General features: G+C 44.8%; 1 protein-coding gene across 5 annotated transcripts in view; it reads right to left on the bottom strand.

Annotated features, from left to right (window-relative positions):
* The window catches only part of GCNT2 (glucosaminyl (N-acetyl) transferase 2 (I blood group)), an 88,738-nt gene that overhangs the window by 54,048 nt on the left and 16,258 nt on the right, over positions 1–18,432 (bottom strand). For 3 of the 5 annotated variants that reach the window (XM_043450278.1, XM_043450281.1, XM_043450284.1), the window contains exon 1: positions 1,230–2,667. The exons of the other annotated variants lie outside the window; for them this stretch is intronic. In XM_043450278.1, coding sequence (XP_043306213.1) covers positions 1,230–2,148 — 919 coding nt within the window. In that variant the 5' untranslated portion in view covers positions 2,149–2,667. Of the gene's footprint in view, positions 1–1,229; positions 2,668–18,432 lie in introns of those variants that run through there. 5 annotated transcript variants of the gene reach the window in all.

Below are 18,432 nucleotides of genomic sequence, written 5' to 3'. Positions count from 1 at the left end.
AAACCAGCCTCTAAGGACCTAATGTTCCCCACCCAAGATGGAAACAACACGTAAAAGGTGAAAAGGCGGAGGCCCTAGGCAGAGGGCGGTCAGGACAGAGAGTGTGCATTGATGGGAGCAAGCCCTGTTCCCCAGCCAGTCACCCTGGGACTCAGAGACCAAACACGGCATTTTCCAGAGAATGCTGGCGTGTTTATCGCCCAGCAGGCCCTGCCCTGCAGTCTAAGAGCACCTACCAGTGTTTCCAACTTGGCAGCCCCCCAAAAACCAGAACAATGATTGTTTTTCTCTAGCTATAATAATGCTGTCGAGTTCATCAGAGATCCATTTTGTATTTTTCAGTGAGTCCAAAGCATGCTGTTTCCTTCAGAAGAAATCCAATCATGTTTTATATAGTTTTAAAAATCATTGATCTGGTCCATTAGCACAGGTAGAACTGTTTAGATGAGAAAGGAAAGAGCGTCTCCTGGAATCTCATTATTTATCTGAAGTTAAAAATAAATATATTTTTAAAATGTGATGCCTATGATGTGGTACGTGCATGAGTCCAAATATTTCTCTGCCTACTGGGTCTTAGGGAGACAGCTGTGGTGCCACAGTAAAGCCTCATGCTTTGCCTCATTCATTCATTCATTTTTTTATTGAGCATTTTACTATGTGTTCTTTGCAAGGAGGATACAGCAGGTAAAATAGAAAATGACCCGCCTCACAGAGCTAATGCAGACAAGGCCAAAAACAAATCCATGCAAATAAGTAGATTTAATAATTCCAGAAGATGATGAAAATCTCTGAAGGAAAAGAGTGGGATGGTCAGTTCAGCTTCTCAGAGTTGATGACATCTGGCTGATGAGGGGGAAACTAGGAATGGGCAGGGTAGTGGCCAAGCCAATGGCCCTGGGGTTACAGCAATTCTGACAAATCTGGGGGAAAGAAAGAACACCAGAGGGGATGGGGCGCAATTCATCCTGACTGCGGCAAAGATTTAATAAGATGATAAATGCAAGAGAACACAACGAACTGCAGATCAATACCACTAAGAGGTATTGGTTTGGCTTGGTTAGACTTCTGAATTGTCACCTAAAGAACATCATTCTTTCAGGGTTTAGAAAGAATTCAGGTGAAAACTACATACTTCAGCTTTTATCTCCTAATCGAAAAGGAGCAGGCGCTCGAAAAGCCCTTTCAAGCACAGAATGTTGCCTTCACATGAAATAGGGAATCCTACATACCTGGAATCCTATTGAGCGTCACCCAGTAATGTTCATCCGGACTGAAGGTGTCTTTGGACCACTGGAGCAAGTCAAGGGCCCGTGGGTCGTGGAGGACAAAGTTGGTAAACTCTCTGGACAGAGCCACATAGGCAGAGCCAAAGTAGATGGTGAGATTGTGGGGAGGAGGCGGCTTCAAGGCTGTGGTCCTTACCACATAGGAAAGCTCTTTGCCTAGGTGCTCCCGGTGAACATACTTAGTCCGCCCAATTGCATGAGCTGGGGGCAGCACCCCAGGGGTGATGTTTTTCCCTTTAAATCCCTTCAGATACTGAACGATCTCCCTGTTGGTTTTCAGGGGGAAATCTTGCCCACAGGTGTTGAGGGCGTATTTCCACGGAACCTCCGAGGCTGCAAGATCTTTGATGCAGTTCAGGTCAGCCTGGAGCCTGGAAATCCCACCATAGACCACGGGCTCCATCTTGGAAGCCAGAAAAGCATTTGGGAAGCAGCTCAGTAACTGCTCCACTGAGTCTTTAAACTCAACTGTCGCTTTCTCATCCACATGTACACAGTAGACGTTCTGAGGCATGTAAACAGCCCTGAAGAGCCTTGCAAAGGTGTCGAAGTTGTGATGGATGACCATGATATATGCCAAAGGAAACTCGGCTTCTTCCTTGGATAAGGGCTCCGTGATGTAGTGGCTTTGGGTCACGGATGCCTTGCAGGAAGACTTCTCATACATCATCAGTTTGTTTCTCCAGAGTAATGCTGTTTTGTCTTTGATAAGGGATGTGCAAACTTGAGTCAGCATCCAAGTGTCTGAGTTATTTAGCTTCTGGAAGCCTTGCTCTCCCCCAAAGTTGAACACGCAAAACACGATGAAAACGATGACACAAGAGACAGAAACGATGAAGAGGGAACGCATCGGCGAAGGCATGCCTCCAAGAGGAGTTCAGAGTTCAAAGACCGTCAAAATCGGCTAAGTCCTCTCCCAAACTTACTTTTTCCCTCTGGGTTCTTAGCTTGGTGCATACTCCGGGCATTCCTGCCCTGAAGGGGAGGCTGGTGAATTTCCCGGGTTTCCACGCGGGAGTCCAGCCGCTGGCGCTCTCCCCAGGCTGATAGTAGCGACCGATCCCGCCCCGGCCTCCGCCTCCCAAGCCGCCTTTGTCTACACCCCGCAGCAGGTTGCCTTAAGCCCAGCCTCTTCCCCTCCCAGCGGCTTCCCAGCTCGCCGCAGCTGCCGGTTTCACTACAACTCCGGTCATTCCTTTCCACCCGCCGCCTGCAGCTTTAGTTTCTCAAAACTATTTTTTCTCCCATTTCGCAAGGCTTTTCTCTCTCCGACCCCCTCCCCCTTGCCGTGGTCACTCGGGGAATGAGTACAGTAAGAGTAGAAAGTCGAAATGATGCGCTTCGCGTGCCATTTCCTGCTAGTCACCCCACAGGCTGCGACACTCACCCCCGCTTGTTTCCCGTGACCGGGAGGGTCCCTCGACCCTCCCAGCACAATCTTGGGTGTACCCGGTAGCCTCCATCCTCAAATATGCCGCGTCAGGGTAGGGTGGGTGGGAATGCAGCGACAAGGTCCCAAAGAAAGCCTCATCCAACTGGCTCGACGGTACCGCGGGGGCCCCGCCCTTCTCTTTTCCAAATCGGGAGCTGAAAGGAGTTCCTGTCCTAGGGGATCTCAAAGTGTAGGGTTCCGTGTCCTGTGACTCAGATCAGGGCGCAGCCCCTCTCCTCCCCCAGTGCGGCTTGTCCTAGGGCTGAGACAGCGCAGGACCCCCTGGGGTCCTCCCCGGGACAAGGCCTCTCCCTGTCCCCTATTTCTTGTTTGTAGGAAATAAGTTTTCATCGGGATTCCCGGGTGGCTCAGACGGTAAAGCGTCTTCCTACGATGCGGGAGGCCCGGGTTCGATCCCTGGGTTGGGAAGATCCGCTGGAGAAGGAAATGGCAACCCACTCCAGTATTCTTGCCTGGGAAATCCTATGGACTGAGGAGCCTGGTAGGCTACAGCCCATGGGGTCGCAAAGAGTCGAACAGGACTGAGGGACTTCACTTTCACTTTCAGCCTCCTTGACCTTCCCTGCCCTCCAAAGGGCAGATTCAAACAGTTGCTAATCGCGGGGGGGAGAGGGGGAGCGTGCAGACAAAAGGGGAGAAGAGCCAAGAAACTGAAGTACATCCTTGGGGCGGGTCCTGGTTCCACCGCAGGGCATACAGGGAACAGTGTCCTTATTTTATCTGCAGAATCTAGGGCCCCTCCCAGGTAGAGGATGAGCAAAGAGCCCTGCTATCTCAGTTCAGTTCAGTCGCTCTTTGTGACCCCATGGACTGCAGCACGCCAGGCCTCCCTGTCCATCACCACCTCCCAGAGCTTGCTCAAACTCATCTCCATTGAGTCGGTGATGCCATTCAGCCATCTCATCCTCTGTCATCCCCTTCTCCTCCCACCTTCAATCTTTCCCAGCATCAGGGTCTTTTCCAATGAGTCAGTTCTGCCTTTGCATCAGATGGCCAAAGGATTGGAGCTTCAGCTTCAGCGTCAGTCCTTCCAATGAATATCCAGGACTGATCTCCTTTAGGATGGACCGGTTGGATCTCCTTGCAGTCCTAGGGACTCTCAAGAGTCTTCTCCAACACCACAGTTCAAAAGCATCAATTCTTCGGCGCTCAGCTTTCCAGTCAGTAAGAACAGTCACATGCCCTGCCGCCCTCATCCCCAAATTTTTCTTAAAAACTATCCCCCAAACCGTTGGGGAGTTCAGGGTTTTAGAGCATATGCCACCCATCCTGTTTGCCTTGTACCTTTACAATGAAAAGTGAAGGTGAAAGTCGCTCAGTCGTGTCTGACACTTTGCAACCCCTCGGACTGTAGCGCACCAGGCTCCTCCATCTGTAGAATTTTCCAGGCAAGAATACTGGTGTGGGTGGCCATTTCTTTTTTCATGCAGATCAACATATGTTCTTTATGATGACTTCCCATGCAACTACTGCCTGCCTTCCCATTTCCCGGCACCTTTGATCTGAAAGTAACCCTCTGAACCTTCATTCTGTAGCAGTAACGCACTATGGCCACCCCACCCGATGAAGAAAAAAATGTTTTTTAATGCCCCTTCCCTGCTCCCTTTTGAAAAGTCTCTACTCTGCTATCAATAAAATTAATAGAGCAATATGCTGATTTTTTTGCTTTCAGCAGAGGCAGGAAAAGCAAGGTTAATCCCCACGACTCAAGGTACTCTGTACTCCAGCTGAATGACTCATCACTTGCTGAGCCGTGGCAGGTTTTCCTTCTACCTTTTATTGCTCACATTTTTCATTCTTCCAGCTCATACATTATTTTTCTCCCTACCTTACTAAATTCTCCTCATCCTCTAAGATCTATCACAAATAAACTCTGCATGGAACCCACCTTTGGATTTTTATGCTAAGTGGAAAAATAGATGGAGCCTTTAGCTGGACAGAACAGACTAATCTAATTTTTAGTGTCTCCATAGTTCAAGATAATGGAAAATTGAATCCCAGGCTGCTTCCCTCCTCCCTCCAAATAATACCTTTAAATATCAGGCCATAATCTATTTTGTTTCAAAACAACAGAGAGTAATTTCAATATCTAGTTTGGCAAAGCCTTTTTGGCTTAAATGAATATTAAAATATTTTAAATATTTGCAGTTTGACAAAGTGTTCAGACACATGACTTAATGAGGCCACAAGAGTCTGTTTACATTATTATTTCCAACTGGCCGGCAAGAAAGGGATTCAGATTTCTACAGGCTTAGAGGGTAGACGTTAATAATATTACTCTATTGAGAAATACAGACATTAGCCAATTAGGAACTTTCAGCATACTTCTTTGGTATTCAATCTGTTACTTAAAGCAGCATTGTCTGAGTTTTGAAAATATAGCTGTCTTTCCTGTCTGCCCTTGGGTATTGAAAAATCCCTACAGGAGAAGTTTAAAAAAAAAACAAAAAACACTTGTAACAGCGAAAGACCACTGTTCCCTTTCCTTCCTGTGAGGCCATAAGCCCTGCTTTTCCAGCACAGACACCAGGCATTTTGGGGTTTTTTTTGTTTCTTTGCTGCTGAGACTGAACAGCTCAGCCTTGCCTCCCTGCCCGTGACTGCAGGCAAGGGCAGGAGAGCCACGTGCAGGCCCAGCAACCCCACCTCTGGCTCGCTCTGGCAGCAATTGTTCCTGAAATAGACAGTTAATCAGGCTAGACGTGTTTACCCTCCCCAGGCCACCTTAAAAGCTTGTTCTTTCTTCCATTTAGAAGCTTTTATTGTTTTCTGCATCATTTGAGTTTTTCCGGGAACCCTCCTACACTGATGATGGGAATGTAACTTGGTGCGCCTCTATAGAGAATAGTATTCAGGTTCCTTAAGGAGCTAAAAACAGAATTACCATATGATCTTGCAATTCCACTCTTGGGCAGATATCCAGAAAAGACAACACCTCTGATTTGAAAAGGTGCATGCATCCCAATGTCCACTGCAGCACTGTTTACAATAGAAGCAACGTAAATGTCCATTGACAGAGGAATGGATAAAGAAGATGTGGTGTATGTATACATACAATAGAATATTTCTGAGCCATATGAAAGAATGAAATAATGCCACTTGCAGCAATATAGATGGGCCTAGAGATGATCATGGGGGTTTCCCAGGTGGCACAGTGGTAAAGAATCACCCTTGCAGGAGATACAAGAAATGGGGGTTTGATCCCTGGGCTGGGAAGACCCCCTAGAGTAGGAAATGGCAACCCGCTTCAGTATTCTTGCTTGGAAAATATCCATGGACAAAGACGCCTAGGAGTCCACAGTTCATGGGGTTGCAAAGAGTTGGACATGACTGAACAACTGAGCATGTACACATACACACACACACAGATGATCAAGCTAAATGAAGTACGTCGGACAGAGAAAGATGAAAATCATCTTTCTATAAGTGATATCACTTATAGGTGAAATAAAAAAAAGAATACAAATGAACTTATTTACAAAACAAAAATATACTCACAGACAAAGAAAACTTATGGCTCTCAAAGGAGAAAAGGGGGGTGGAGGGATAGATTAGGAATCTGGGATTAACATATACACACGAAAATGTAGATAACCAACAAGGACCTACTGTACAACACAACAGCACAGGGGACTATGTTCAATATCTTGTAATAACCTATAATGCAAAAGAGTCTGAAAAAGAATAGATAAATACGTGTTTAGGGATAACTGAATCACTTTGCTATACACATGAAACATTGTAAGTTGACTATGTGTGTGTGTTAGTCACTGAGTTGTGTCCAACTCTTTCCAACTCCATGGACTGTAGCCCAGCAGGCTCCCCTGTCCATGGATTCTCCAGGCAAGAATACTGGAGTGGGTTGTCATTTACTTCTCCGGGGAATCGTCCCGAACCAGAGATCGAACCCACATTCCTGTGTCTCCTGCATTGCAGGCAGATTCTTAACCGTCTGAGCCACCAGGGAAACCTTCAATCAACTATAGTTCAATTTTTAAAAAAAAAGAATTTTTCCAGTTTTGAAGCTGGCTGGAGCATAGCTCCAAAATGAAAAGGGCATCCTTTTTTGTGAAATGATGGAAGACTCCCAGTCTCAGCAAAATAAAGAAATAATCAAAGTGGAGGAGGAGAAATAATCAAAGCACCCCTAGGCTTTCTGTGCGAGGAGGCAAGGTAGCACTTGCCTGAGGCTGGGAGACCTACAGAAGGTGCGCTGAGGGAGCAGCACCTGGAGTTTGCTGCCTGCCAGGCTGAGTCATAAAAGGTCATAAAAGACCTTGCATGTTATTGTTCTGAAAAACCTGGATGTCACCTTTTTGCCCAAGGAGCACCACGTAAGACATTGGGTTGAGAAGCTCCCAGGCAACAAGTGCCAACTGGAAGAAGAACAAGAGCAAAATAAATCATGGTGGAAAGTATGAGCCAGCCCACAAATGCATAAGGCACTTGTCAGTAATAATAATAATAGTATTATAGTGTGGCTGTTGTTCAGCCCCTAATTCATGTTCAACTCTTTCTGACCCCCATGGACTACAGCATGTCAGGCTTCCCTGTCCTTCATTATCTCCTGGAGTTTGCTCAAATTTTTGTCCAGTGAGTCCATTTGAACCAGTGAAGTTGCTCAGTCGTGTCCACCTCTTTGCGACCCCATGGACTGTAGCCTACCAGGATCCTCCATCCATGGAATTTTCCAGGCAAGAGTACTGGAGTGGGTTGCCATTTCCTTCTCCAGGGGATCTTCCCAACCCAGGGATAGAACCCAGGTCTCCTGCATTACAGGCAGACACTTTACCATCTGAGCCAACAGGGAAGCCCCTTGAGTCCATTTACACATAACTATAGTAAAGCGTCTTAATCTACAAAGCAAGGGTGATAGCAATGCCTCAGTTAACTACATTTTCTAGAAGTAGAAGGAAATGTAGGAGGCTCTTCCAGTTGAGGCTTTAGTCCTGCAGATATTCACAGGACATCAGATACTGAAGTTGTTTGAGATTTCCTTAAATAAAGAAATAAAGATAAGGGAGAGATTTAAAGTCCCAAGGTCAGTAAGGAATTAACAGACAGTGAATGAGTAGAGTCTACTTCTATTATTATTTTCCTGTGTTCCACGTTGTGATGAGAAATATGTACTTTACCTTACTTAGGTGATTTATTTATATTTATATGTGTTGAATGTGTTGAATGAATGAACAGGTGAATGAATGAATGGAGCCCACATTCCCCATAGTTCTAAGTGCTCATGGGTAAATGTTCTTCTAACTAGAATTGGGAACAGAACAACGGGTATCTTTTTTCCCGAGAAGCAAAAGCTCTGACCACGTTGACTGACCAGATAGATTAAATAACATTTTTACATAACATTAAAAAAACACAACTTTTAATCACTTTTTGGCGGGGGGGGGGGAACCATATGAGATGTACTTTCTCTTATGTTTCAAGGAAAGGTTACCCATTAACCCTACAATTACTAACAGGGAATGGTGGAAAAATAAGGAAACCCGGGTACTGGTGAATTTTCTACCTTTAACTGATTATGTGATCTTAGGCTCCCACTGGCTTCTTCTTTAAAAATGATGTTCTTGGAACTTCCCTGATGACCTAGAGCCTAAAACTCCGTTCTCTCAATGCAGGGTCAACCCCTTATCAGGTGACTGGATCCCTCACGCTGAAACTAAGACCTGGCGTAGCCAAATAAATATTTTAAAAAATAATAATAACTTAAAAATAAATAAAAAGGATGTTCTCCATGATTCCTTCCAGATTTTTAAAACTAGTTTTATTTATTTTTCATTTTTATTCTTTTAATTTTTGGCTGTGCTACATGGCATGTGGGATCTTAGTTTCCCGACCAGGACTCGAACACCAGTCCTTGCGTTGGAAGTGTGGGGTCTTAACCACTAGACCACCAGGGAAGCCTCCCTTTCCAGCTTTTAGAATGAAGTACAATTTAGCATGATGTAAGGTGAATCGCTAAGCAACAGTGATGGAATCCAGGAAGTATGAGATATGGCCCCTGACCTGTAGGAAAGTGTATCTTTACTAGGATTTAAAATACGTACAGCTGGAAAGACAACCGACAGAACAGGAAAGACTATGGATCAGTTCCAAACAAGAAGATGTCCAATAAATGTGACAGGAACTGGGAAGAGAAACACACAATTCCCTTGGAGCTGGGATGGTTTGCAAGAGCTTCCAATGGTGAGATTCAGACAGAGCAAGGAGAAGGCATTCCAGTTGGGGAAATTACAAGAGTTAACAAGAACACCAAAACTAGAAAGCCTCATGTGCAGAAATTTCCCAGGGAGAGTGGTAAATGTAGAATTTCTTTGGCAGGGCAGCAGATAAAAACCTTTAAGTCAGTGAACTGCGACCTCAAAGAACTGGTCGTGTTTAAAGGGTGAGTGCAGGAGAGCAAGAACTTTCACCTCCTGTTTCTCTCACAAGCCAGCAGCTCCACCAGGGCCTGGCACACCACGTGTTCAATGCTTGTCAAACGGGTCCAAAATCATCTGGGCATTTGAAAATGCAATTTTCAGCTCTGGAAGAAGGCATGTTGAAGCTCACATTTGTCCACTGTTTTAATTTATATGTCAGAACAGCAGAGGCTAGAGGAGTCATTTCTGACTTTTTTTTTTTTTTCCCTTCTTTCAGGCCGATTTCTGGCTATTCAGAGATGTCATTTTACTGTACAAATAGTGCTTTTTTCTCTCTTCCCCCACAGTACATGCCTGTTCAAAGACCTACCTACAAATATACCACATCAGTACTGAATTCTAGTCATATTCCTCATGCATCTTTCCTTGGTTTAATTGCATGGACTAATGCAAACTTCATTATACTTTCATAATTGTTCTGGGACCTGTTTTGCCATTCACAATTAACAGTTACCCTGGAGTTGGGAAAGAAATGGAGGGGACGGAGGCTTGAACAAAAACACTCGACTGATAATGATAAATCAGCGCGCGGGTACTGAAAGCATTGGGTCTGGTGACGTTTGTTGACGTGGCACGGAGGTGCAAAGTCATGTCAGCAGAAAAGGTTCGGTTAGTGAGGTGAGATGCTATCGTTTCTTGGCCTCACTGGTGGCTGTTCTTCAGCAGGTCATCTGTGTGTGGTCTGCATTGCTATTGAAGGAGGTCAAGTGACTCAGGGATTCATTCCTTCATTATAAAATATAAGGATTAATTTTCTTCCCTTGGAACTAACAGTATCTCATGAAAAAGCAGAGAACAGTGACAGTCCATTTCACTTTGGACAGTCAGTTAAACAATTCTGTTCTGAGTGGCCAGATGTTTTATAAACGAAGCCTTTTGTTTGTTTGTCTATGTATCTATGCAGTTTTTTTTTAAAACCATGCCACAAGGCATGTGGGATCTTAGTTCCCCGACCAGAGATCAAACCTGTGCCCCCCACAGTAGAGTCACAAAGTCTTAGCCCCCGGACCATCAGGGAAGTCCGTGTCTGTGATGATCATGATGCTAAAGAGAAGGACAAAGACATTTTCTAAGCACATCTTTAAAATAACAATTTCTCCCAGAACTGAGAGCTCTCCGAGGGAGCTCACTGGGGAAAATCCACCTTCTCTGGAGACCCAATCATTTTACTTTCTATACTGTTCTTCTAATTAGCAGTAGCAGAATTTGTTGTCTAGATCACAGAACCCGAAGCATGATTTCAAACGCTTGCCTCAAAGTGGGGAGGAAGATTAACATGCAGAACTTTCAAGGCTTAGGTGGCGGGTACAGAAGGCAGTCCCACCAAACCCTATCATGGTAGTGGGAGCTGAACTGATCTGCATCTCATTTTGATGGCACAAAGGTATCAAGGAAACACTTCCTGGATGCTACAGGAGCTAAGCAAATATTTGCAAAAGACAGTCCTCACAAATCCCCATAGGCAAATGTCAAAACCTGCAGAGGAAGGAGGCAATCTTCTGGTAGCAGAAGTGTAGCCACTGGTACCATAAAGAGTCTGAAACTGGGGAGGGGCTTAGAAAATGAAAAAAAAAAAAAAAAAATCCATTATTCCAAATAAGTCATAGCCAGTTAACGAAATTAAAAGACACTTGCTCCTTGGAAGGAAAGCTATGACAAACCTAGACAGTGTAGTAAAAAGCAGAGACATTACTTTGCCAACAAATATCTGTATAGTCAAAGCTGTGGTTTTTCCAGTAGTCATATATGGATGTCAGAGCTGGACCATAAAGACGGCTAAGCACCAAAGAATTGATGCTTTCAAATTGTGGTGTTGGAGAAGACTATTGAGAGTCCTTTGGATTGCAAGGAGATCAAACCAGTCAATCCTGAAGGAAATCAACCCTAAATATTCATTGGCAGGATTGATGAAAGGCTGAAATTTCAATACGTTGGCTACCTGATGCAAAGAGCTGACTCATTAGAAAAGACCCTGCTGCTGGGAAAGATTGAGGGCAGGAGGAGAAGAGGGCAACAGGGAATGAGATGGTTGGATGGTATCACTGACTCAGTGGACATAAGTTTGAGCAAACTCCTGGAGACAGTGAAGGACAGGGAAGCCTGGTGTGCTGTAGTCCATGGGGTCACAAAGGGCCAGACATGACTGAGTTACTGAACAACAAGTTAACATTGTAGGATGAGACTTACCATTGAATTTACCTGTGGAAACTAACTGCTTAACCTTGGAAGAAGAACTGACTCATTGCTTTACTAAAACATTTATTTCCAAAAGCCAAACTAAGTGTGCCTGTGACTTGAGGTTAAGAGTAGTTTAGATCAAAAGATTGCAACCTTCTGTTCAACCTCTCATTACAAGGAGGGCTTGTTAAAATGTAGGTTGCAGGTCCCTTACCCCAAGAAGTCAGTTAGTTCCAGGTGGAATTTAATCATTTGCATTTCTAATAGTTCTTGAGACTAAAGTTTGAGAACCAAAGGATCAGATGCCAAAATTCTATGATTATTTTTTCCTCAGTGACGCCACTTGATCTATTTTTTTTAAGACTAAGCAATATATCGTAAACAAAACAAAAAATCACTATTTCAGGATAATAAAAACTGTATATTTTGGAAATACTGAATAAAAATGAATGCCAAGGATTCCTCGGCAGTCCAGAGGTTAGGATTCTGAGCTGTCACTGCCGAGGACCTGAGTTCATTCTTTGATCCAGGAACTCAGATTCCCACAAACCTTAAGGTACGGCCAAAAAAAAAAAAAAAAACCCACAGAAAAGCAAAAAAATCTCCCAAACCGTGACTTCAAATGGTCGATAGCCTGATTCCTTGAATAAAATTTACTATGGCAAATTCACTACGGTAATTGGCACTTTTAGGAAGAATGGAAGAAAATGGATAGAATGGTGCTAGTTGCTGTTATTTAAATAAGAGAAACCCGAGTCGCAGGTCATCCTGCCCCAAATTCATTCTCTAATTTACTGTACACAGTGCGCACACCCATCCTAATCCCAGTCTTTCACAAAGTATAGACTAGGGTTATTTACCGACAAACAATGATGTTTTGAGTATCCAATGTGCCATAAGCTGAAATGGAGGAGGGTGTAGGCAAAGGAGACAAACATTTTTTTTTAAAAATGAAAAAAAGTCAGAAAATACCATATATTGGTGCAGATGGAGCGCAACCAGAACATCTGTGCGCTGCAGGAGGAAGCATGAACCGGGATCACTCCAGAACATTGGCGATATCTACTCAGGCTGAGCGCAGACCCCCTCACGCAGCAATTCCATCCCCAGGTATTTGTGTATGTGTTTGAAGGACACATGACTCAGCGGTAAAGAATCCACCTGCCAATGCAGGAGAGGCAAGAGACACGGGTTCCATCCGCAGGTTGGGAAGATCTCCTGGAGAGGGAAATGACAACCCACTGCAGTATTCTTGCCTGGGAAATCCCATGGACAGAGGAGCCTGGTGGGCTACAGTCCATGGGGTCGCAAAAGGGTTGGACAAGACTTGGTGACTAAACAACAGTTAAAAGGTCACACAGCTCAACATTCACTGCAGCCACATTCATAAGAGACCCAAATGCCCACGAACGGTTGTTACATAGCAGGGTTTCTCCACCACAGCGCTACTGGCATTTTGGGCTGAATAGGCCTTGTTTGGGGGGTTGGGGGGGGGGTGCTGTCCAGTGGATATTTAGCAACATCCTTGGTCTCTACCCACCGCATGCCCGTATTACCCCTTGCGCCCTCTCCGGGCTGTGACAACCAATAATGTCTCCAGATATGGCTAAATGTTCCAGGGGGGCAAAATCACCCTCCCTCCCTCCCACCCCAACTTCTCATACCTCCTGTTCTCTACACAGCAACGAGAACGAGTCGTAAAACTGTCTGTAACCACCAAAAAGGGAATCTCACAAACATACCATTGAGCAAGAAAAAAAAAAAAGGCAGACAGGAAAAGTACATGCTGTGCCTTTCCGTTTCTATAAAAGACAAAGGCAGGTCAAAGCGTCTGTGCTGTCAGACATCATGGCCGTGAGCAGGATGCTGGTCACGTCCTGTGTCCTTCCACCGACGGCGTGGCTGCGTCCACTTTGTGAAACCGTATCGAGCTGAACCCTAATGATATGTGCGCTTTTTTTCGTTATATGGTGTCTCACCAGAAATGAATGAATGAATGAGAATGAAAGAAGAACAGAGTCAAAGTCCTTCTCTCAGAAACACTCTTTCAGCGACGTCTCCTAGGTGGGCAAGGAATCAGGTGTCTTTCTGAAACAGCTCGTATTTATGGTTATCACTTCTGGCCGAACTCTCTGCAAGACCACATTCCATCACTTCTTCCCTAAGCAGACCGAGGCTGTTTCCACTCTGGTTCCTGACACCAGCCACCCTCAGTCATGACGCAGAGGTCTCTCCTTCCTACCAGTGAGCAATGTCCAGCAGGAAAGGACCCAAGAGGAGATAGAACAGGAGGTCACAACTGAATTCAACCCCCACTGTTGCTCACCAACACAAATCCAAGGGCCAGCCTTTAAGGCACTTGTAATCTAGATTAGGGGCTTCCAGGGTGGCTCAGTGGTAAAGAATCTACCTGCCAATGCAGGAGACCCGTGTTCGATCCCTGGGTCAGGGAGATCCCCTGGAGAAGAAAACCGCAACCTGCTCCAGTATTCTTGCCTGGAAAATCCCATGGACAGCGGGGCCTGGTGGGCTACAGTCCACGGAGTCGTAAAACAGTTGGACGCTACTGGGGGACTAAACAACAACAACAGTCTAGATCAGACAGGGCTGGGGGGACACCTGGGCTGACAAGCAGAATGTATGTTACACAGGATGCCGGGGAGTGTGACTGATACAGGGGGTAGGTAGCTGGGCATCGGGCGGCTCTCACTCCCTCTTGCCCAATGAGGAAACTCCGAGTCTCAGCTCAGAAGGTCGCTGGTCTCCCGGTGACCTCCCAGCCCAGGCTCACTGTGCTAGAAGTGGCTGACCCGCGACTTGACTGTGAGCAGCTTTGCCCCAGAGCTCCCGCTGTTGGTGGGCGTCCCATCCCATACCGTTCAGACAGGCCCAGGGGCGGCTAGGAGTCAGCACCCAGGTGTGCCTCACGGAAAACCATGAGAGAGAGAGCTATGCTCTTTCACTAAGGCACGTGACTTTCTCCAACATTCCTTTTCTTTCTCTGGCATTCAGTCCATCAGTATGTGCTGGGAAGCACTGGGTCCGGAGCACTATAAATCTTTTCTTTTAAGCTTCCTTATTGCTCAGAAAACAATCTGGGCAAGTCTTTTCCTTTTGGTTGATGTTACCGTAGAATTGACTTCCAAATTCCGCCTCTCTAGCTCCCCCTTCAGGTGGTCACATTTCTGTAGGTGTTGAACCTGATCCAGAGGAGTAATTAATTGGTCCTGGGCCAAACTGGGTTTCCAAGGTCCCACCCTTGAACTAGTAATTAACTAGGCACCTAAAGATACTCTCTGGGGACCAAGCCCTTGTGAACCATCTCCAACTCTTCTCTTTTTGCAGAGAACAAGTCACCAATTTTCGTGTAGACTGTCATTTAATACTCACAGTAACTCTGTGAAGTAGGCACAAATTATTATCCCCATTTCACAGATGAGTAAGTGAGACTTAGAAGTGTCCAACACATACCGAAGCTCACGAAGTTGGGTGGCATTGGAGCGACCTCTGAATTTATATATTTATATATTGAGCTGCCTTCCAATACAAATATGTCTATAAGGGCATCAAAATTCATTCCAAGCTCCTTCGCTCTTCCCAGAGGCCAAGGCTACCACTGGTGGAGATGGGACCAGCATGTCTTGGAGCCAGGACTTCAGCTAAGCATCATGGGAAAGACCCTTTACATAGTGGGGGAAGATGAGTGAATGTGCTGAGCTTAATGGGGGCCTGGTTCCTCACTCCTGGGGAAGGAATTGGAGAATAAAGAAGCCTTTGTTGTTGGATTGGAATTGGAGGTCATGTGAATTTGTGTTTGTTTTTCTGGCCTTGCTGTGAGGCTTGTGGGATCTTTCCCGACCAGAGATCAAACCTGGGTCATGGCAGTGAAAGCAGTGAGTCCTAATCATTGGACCACTAGGGAATTCCCTATGGTTTTTAATAAGCGGACAGAGATAGATAGGTACATAGATAGATAGATATAAATAGATAGGTACATAGGTACCTACATGGTACATAGATACCTATGTGGAAAATTCTTCAAGAGATGAGAATACCAGATCGCCTGACCTGCCTCTTGAGAAATCTGAATGCAGGTCAAGAAGAAATAGTTAGAACGGGACATGGAACAACAGACTGGTTCCAAATAGGAAAAGGAGTACATTAAGGCTGTATATTGTCACCCCGCTGATTTAACTTATACGCAGAGTACATCATGAGAAATGGGCTGGATGAAGCACAAGCTGGAATCAAGATTGCCGGGAGAAATATCAATAACCTCAGATATGCAGATGACACTGCCCTTATGGCAGAAAGCGAAGAAGAACTAAAGAGCCTCTTGATGAAAGGGAAAGAGGAGAGTGAAAAAGTAGGCTTAAAGTTCAACATTCAGAAAACTAAGATCATGGCATCTGGTCCCATCACTTCATGGCAAATAGATGGGGAAACAGTGGAAACAGTGACAGACTTTGTTTTTTTTGTCCAAAATCACTGCAGATGGTGATTGCAGCCATGAAATTAAAAGATGCTTGCTCCTTGGAAGAAAAGTTATGACCAACCTAGACAGCATATTGAAAAACAGAGACAATTACTTTGCCAACAAAGGTCCGTCTAGTCAAAGCTATGGTTTTTCCAGTAGTCATGTATGGATGTGAGAGTTGGACTATAAAGAAAGCTGAGAGCCAAAGAATAGATGCTTTTGAACTGTGGTGTTGGAGAAGACTCTTGAGAGCCCCTTGGACTGCAAGGAGATCCAACCAGTCCATCCTAAAGGAGATCAGTCCTGAATATTCACTGGAAGGACTGATGCTAAAGCTGAAACTCCAATACTTTGGCCATCTGATGCAAAGAACTGACTCATTTGAAAAGAGCCTGATGCTGGGAAAGATTGAAGGCAGGAGAAAAAGGGGACGACAGAGAATGAGATGGTTGGATGGCATCACTGACTCAAGGGACATGAGTTTGACTAAACTCCAGGAGTTGGTGATGGACAGGGAGGCCTGGCGTGCTGCAGTCCATGGGGTTGAAAGAGTCGGACATGACTGAGCAACTGAACTGAACTGAACTGAATATAGATATATATAGATAGACAAAGTTACATGGGAAGCTCCGGTGGTTCAGTGGTAAAGAATTCACCTGCAATTCAGAAGACTGGCAGGAGACTTGTGTTCAATCCCTGGGTCAGGAAAATCCCCTGGAGAAGGAAATGGTGACCCACTCCAGTATTCCTCCCTGGGAAATCCCATGGACAGCAGAGCCTGGACTGATGGGCCCTAGTCCAAGGGGTCCCAAATGAGTTGGACACGACTGAGCAACTAAACAACAAAAACAACACATAGATACAAAGGTAGATATAGATAGACAGGTATGTGTATGTGAATGTATGAGATATGTGAGTGAGTTGGAGTATGTGTTTTAGAATGCACATGTTTGTGGGTCACATGTGTATACAGACATTGTGTGTACACATAAATATATAATTTTAATCTCAGCTCTGACCCCTGAAAAGGCACAGAAGTAATAAAACCCTCCATGCCCAGATCTTGGTTTCTAAATACCAGTCTCTACTAAACAGAACCAGGGTTCATTGGAGAAAATGGCTAACTCCAAAGCTGGGGTAGGTCAAGTATAAGATTAGCTTGGAAGGGCTCCTTTGTCCCAGAAAGAGTGATGGGGGGCTGATGAAGAAGCCAGCCTGAAGGGGCCCCCACTGGCCAGGACTGGAACACAACATTCTGAGTACCAAAAATAAGTGAAACTAGTAATGGATTGGATAGTGACCCATTGGATAAAATGGGAATCCATGTCCATGGGAATATAAACAAATGAACAAACACTTAGGGGGAAAGAGAAAGTCTGATGTTACAGATGAAAGCCAACTAACCAATATAGAAAACAGGGAGTTGGCAACCGACCCAGGAATAGAGTCAGGCAAGAGCCAACAGTGGATGATTAGGCTGGGGTGTGAGCATTTGAAGAAAAGGATATCTACCTAGCTTCAAAGTTTTCTCCAGCAACATACTGATCAGTTTTTAGTAATGAATTCAAAGTAGTTAAGAACTTATAGTAGAGACACTGGCAAGCACTATTTTAACCAAGGGTCAAAGTTAACATCACCACCATCAGAACAAATCAACATCTCATGCTTCTATAGAGTTATTTCTGTGATATCTCTGCCCAAAGACATTGCTTGAATCTAACCATGAGGAAACATCAGATTGCCCTCTTTTGAAATTCTAAGACCTTGAAAGACACAGAAAGACTGAAAAACTGTTCTAAATTAGAGGACATTAAAGAACGGTCCCTTGGATGGCAAGGAGATCAAACCAACCAATCCTAATGGAAATCAATCCTGAATATTCATTGGAAGGACTGATGCTGAAGCTGAAGCTCCAATACTTTGGCTACCTGATGCGAAGAGCCAACTCATTGGAAAAGACCCTGATGCTAGGAAAAATTGAAGGTGAGACAAGGGGATGACAGATAATGAGATGGTTGGATGCCATCACTGACTCAACGAACATGAGTCTGAGCAAGCTCCAGGAGATGGTGAGGGACAGGGAAGCCTGGCGCGCCGCAGTCCATGGGGTCAAAAAGAGTTGGACTCGACTGAGTGACCGAACAACAACAACAAAAGAAATGTGACCTCTAAGTGTAGCTCAAGATCCTTACTCAGGTTTTAAGCTTAGGAAGGACATTATTAATGCAACTGGTGAAACTGGAGTAGGGTCTGTGGATTAAAGAGTAACGCCGCAGCCCTTGACGGTTATACTATGACAGGAAAATATGCAGGAGGGTACCTTTGTTGTTAGAGATTATTATACTTTGAAATGGTAAGAGATAATTTGCAAATGGCTTAAGAAAGGTATAAAGGAGAGACAGCAGAAGCAAAGAATAAGCAAATATGGTAGAATGTCGTGGGTTGTGGAGTGTAAGTGAAGGGTATAGGGGAGCTCTTTATACTATTCATGTAAGTCTCTAAGTATTTTAAGCATAGTAATTTTGGAATCAGTTTAAGAGGCTGAAAACTCATTAAGATCTTCAAACATTTTCTAGACATTCAAGGAGGAGTATTTTCTTTTCT

Source organism: Cervus canadensis, chromosome 28, assembly GCF_019320065.1.
Source record: "Cervus canadensis isolate Bull #8, Minnesota chromosome 28, ASM1932006v1, whole genome shotgun sequence".
In the NCBI taxonomy this organism is placed as follows: Eukaryota; Metazoa; Chordata; class Mammalia; order Artiodactyla; family Cervidae; genus Cervus; species Cervus canadensis.
This window is presented reverse-complemented; position numbering and strand designations above follow the sequence as displayed.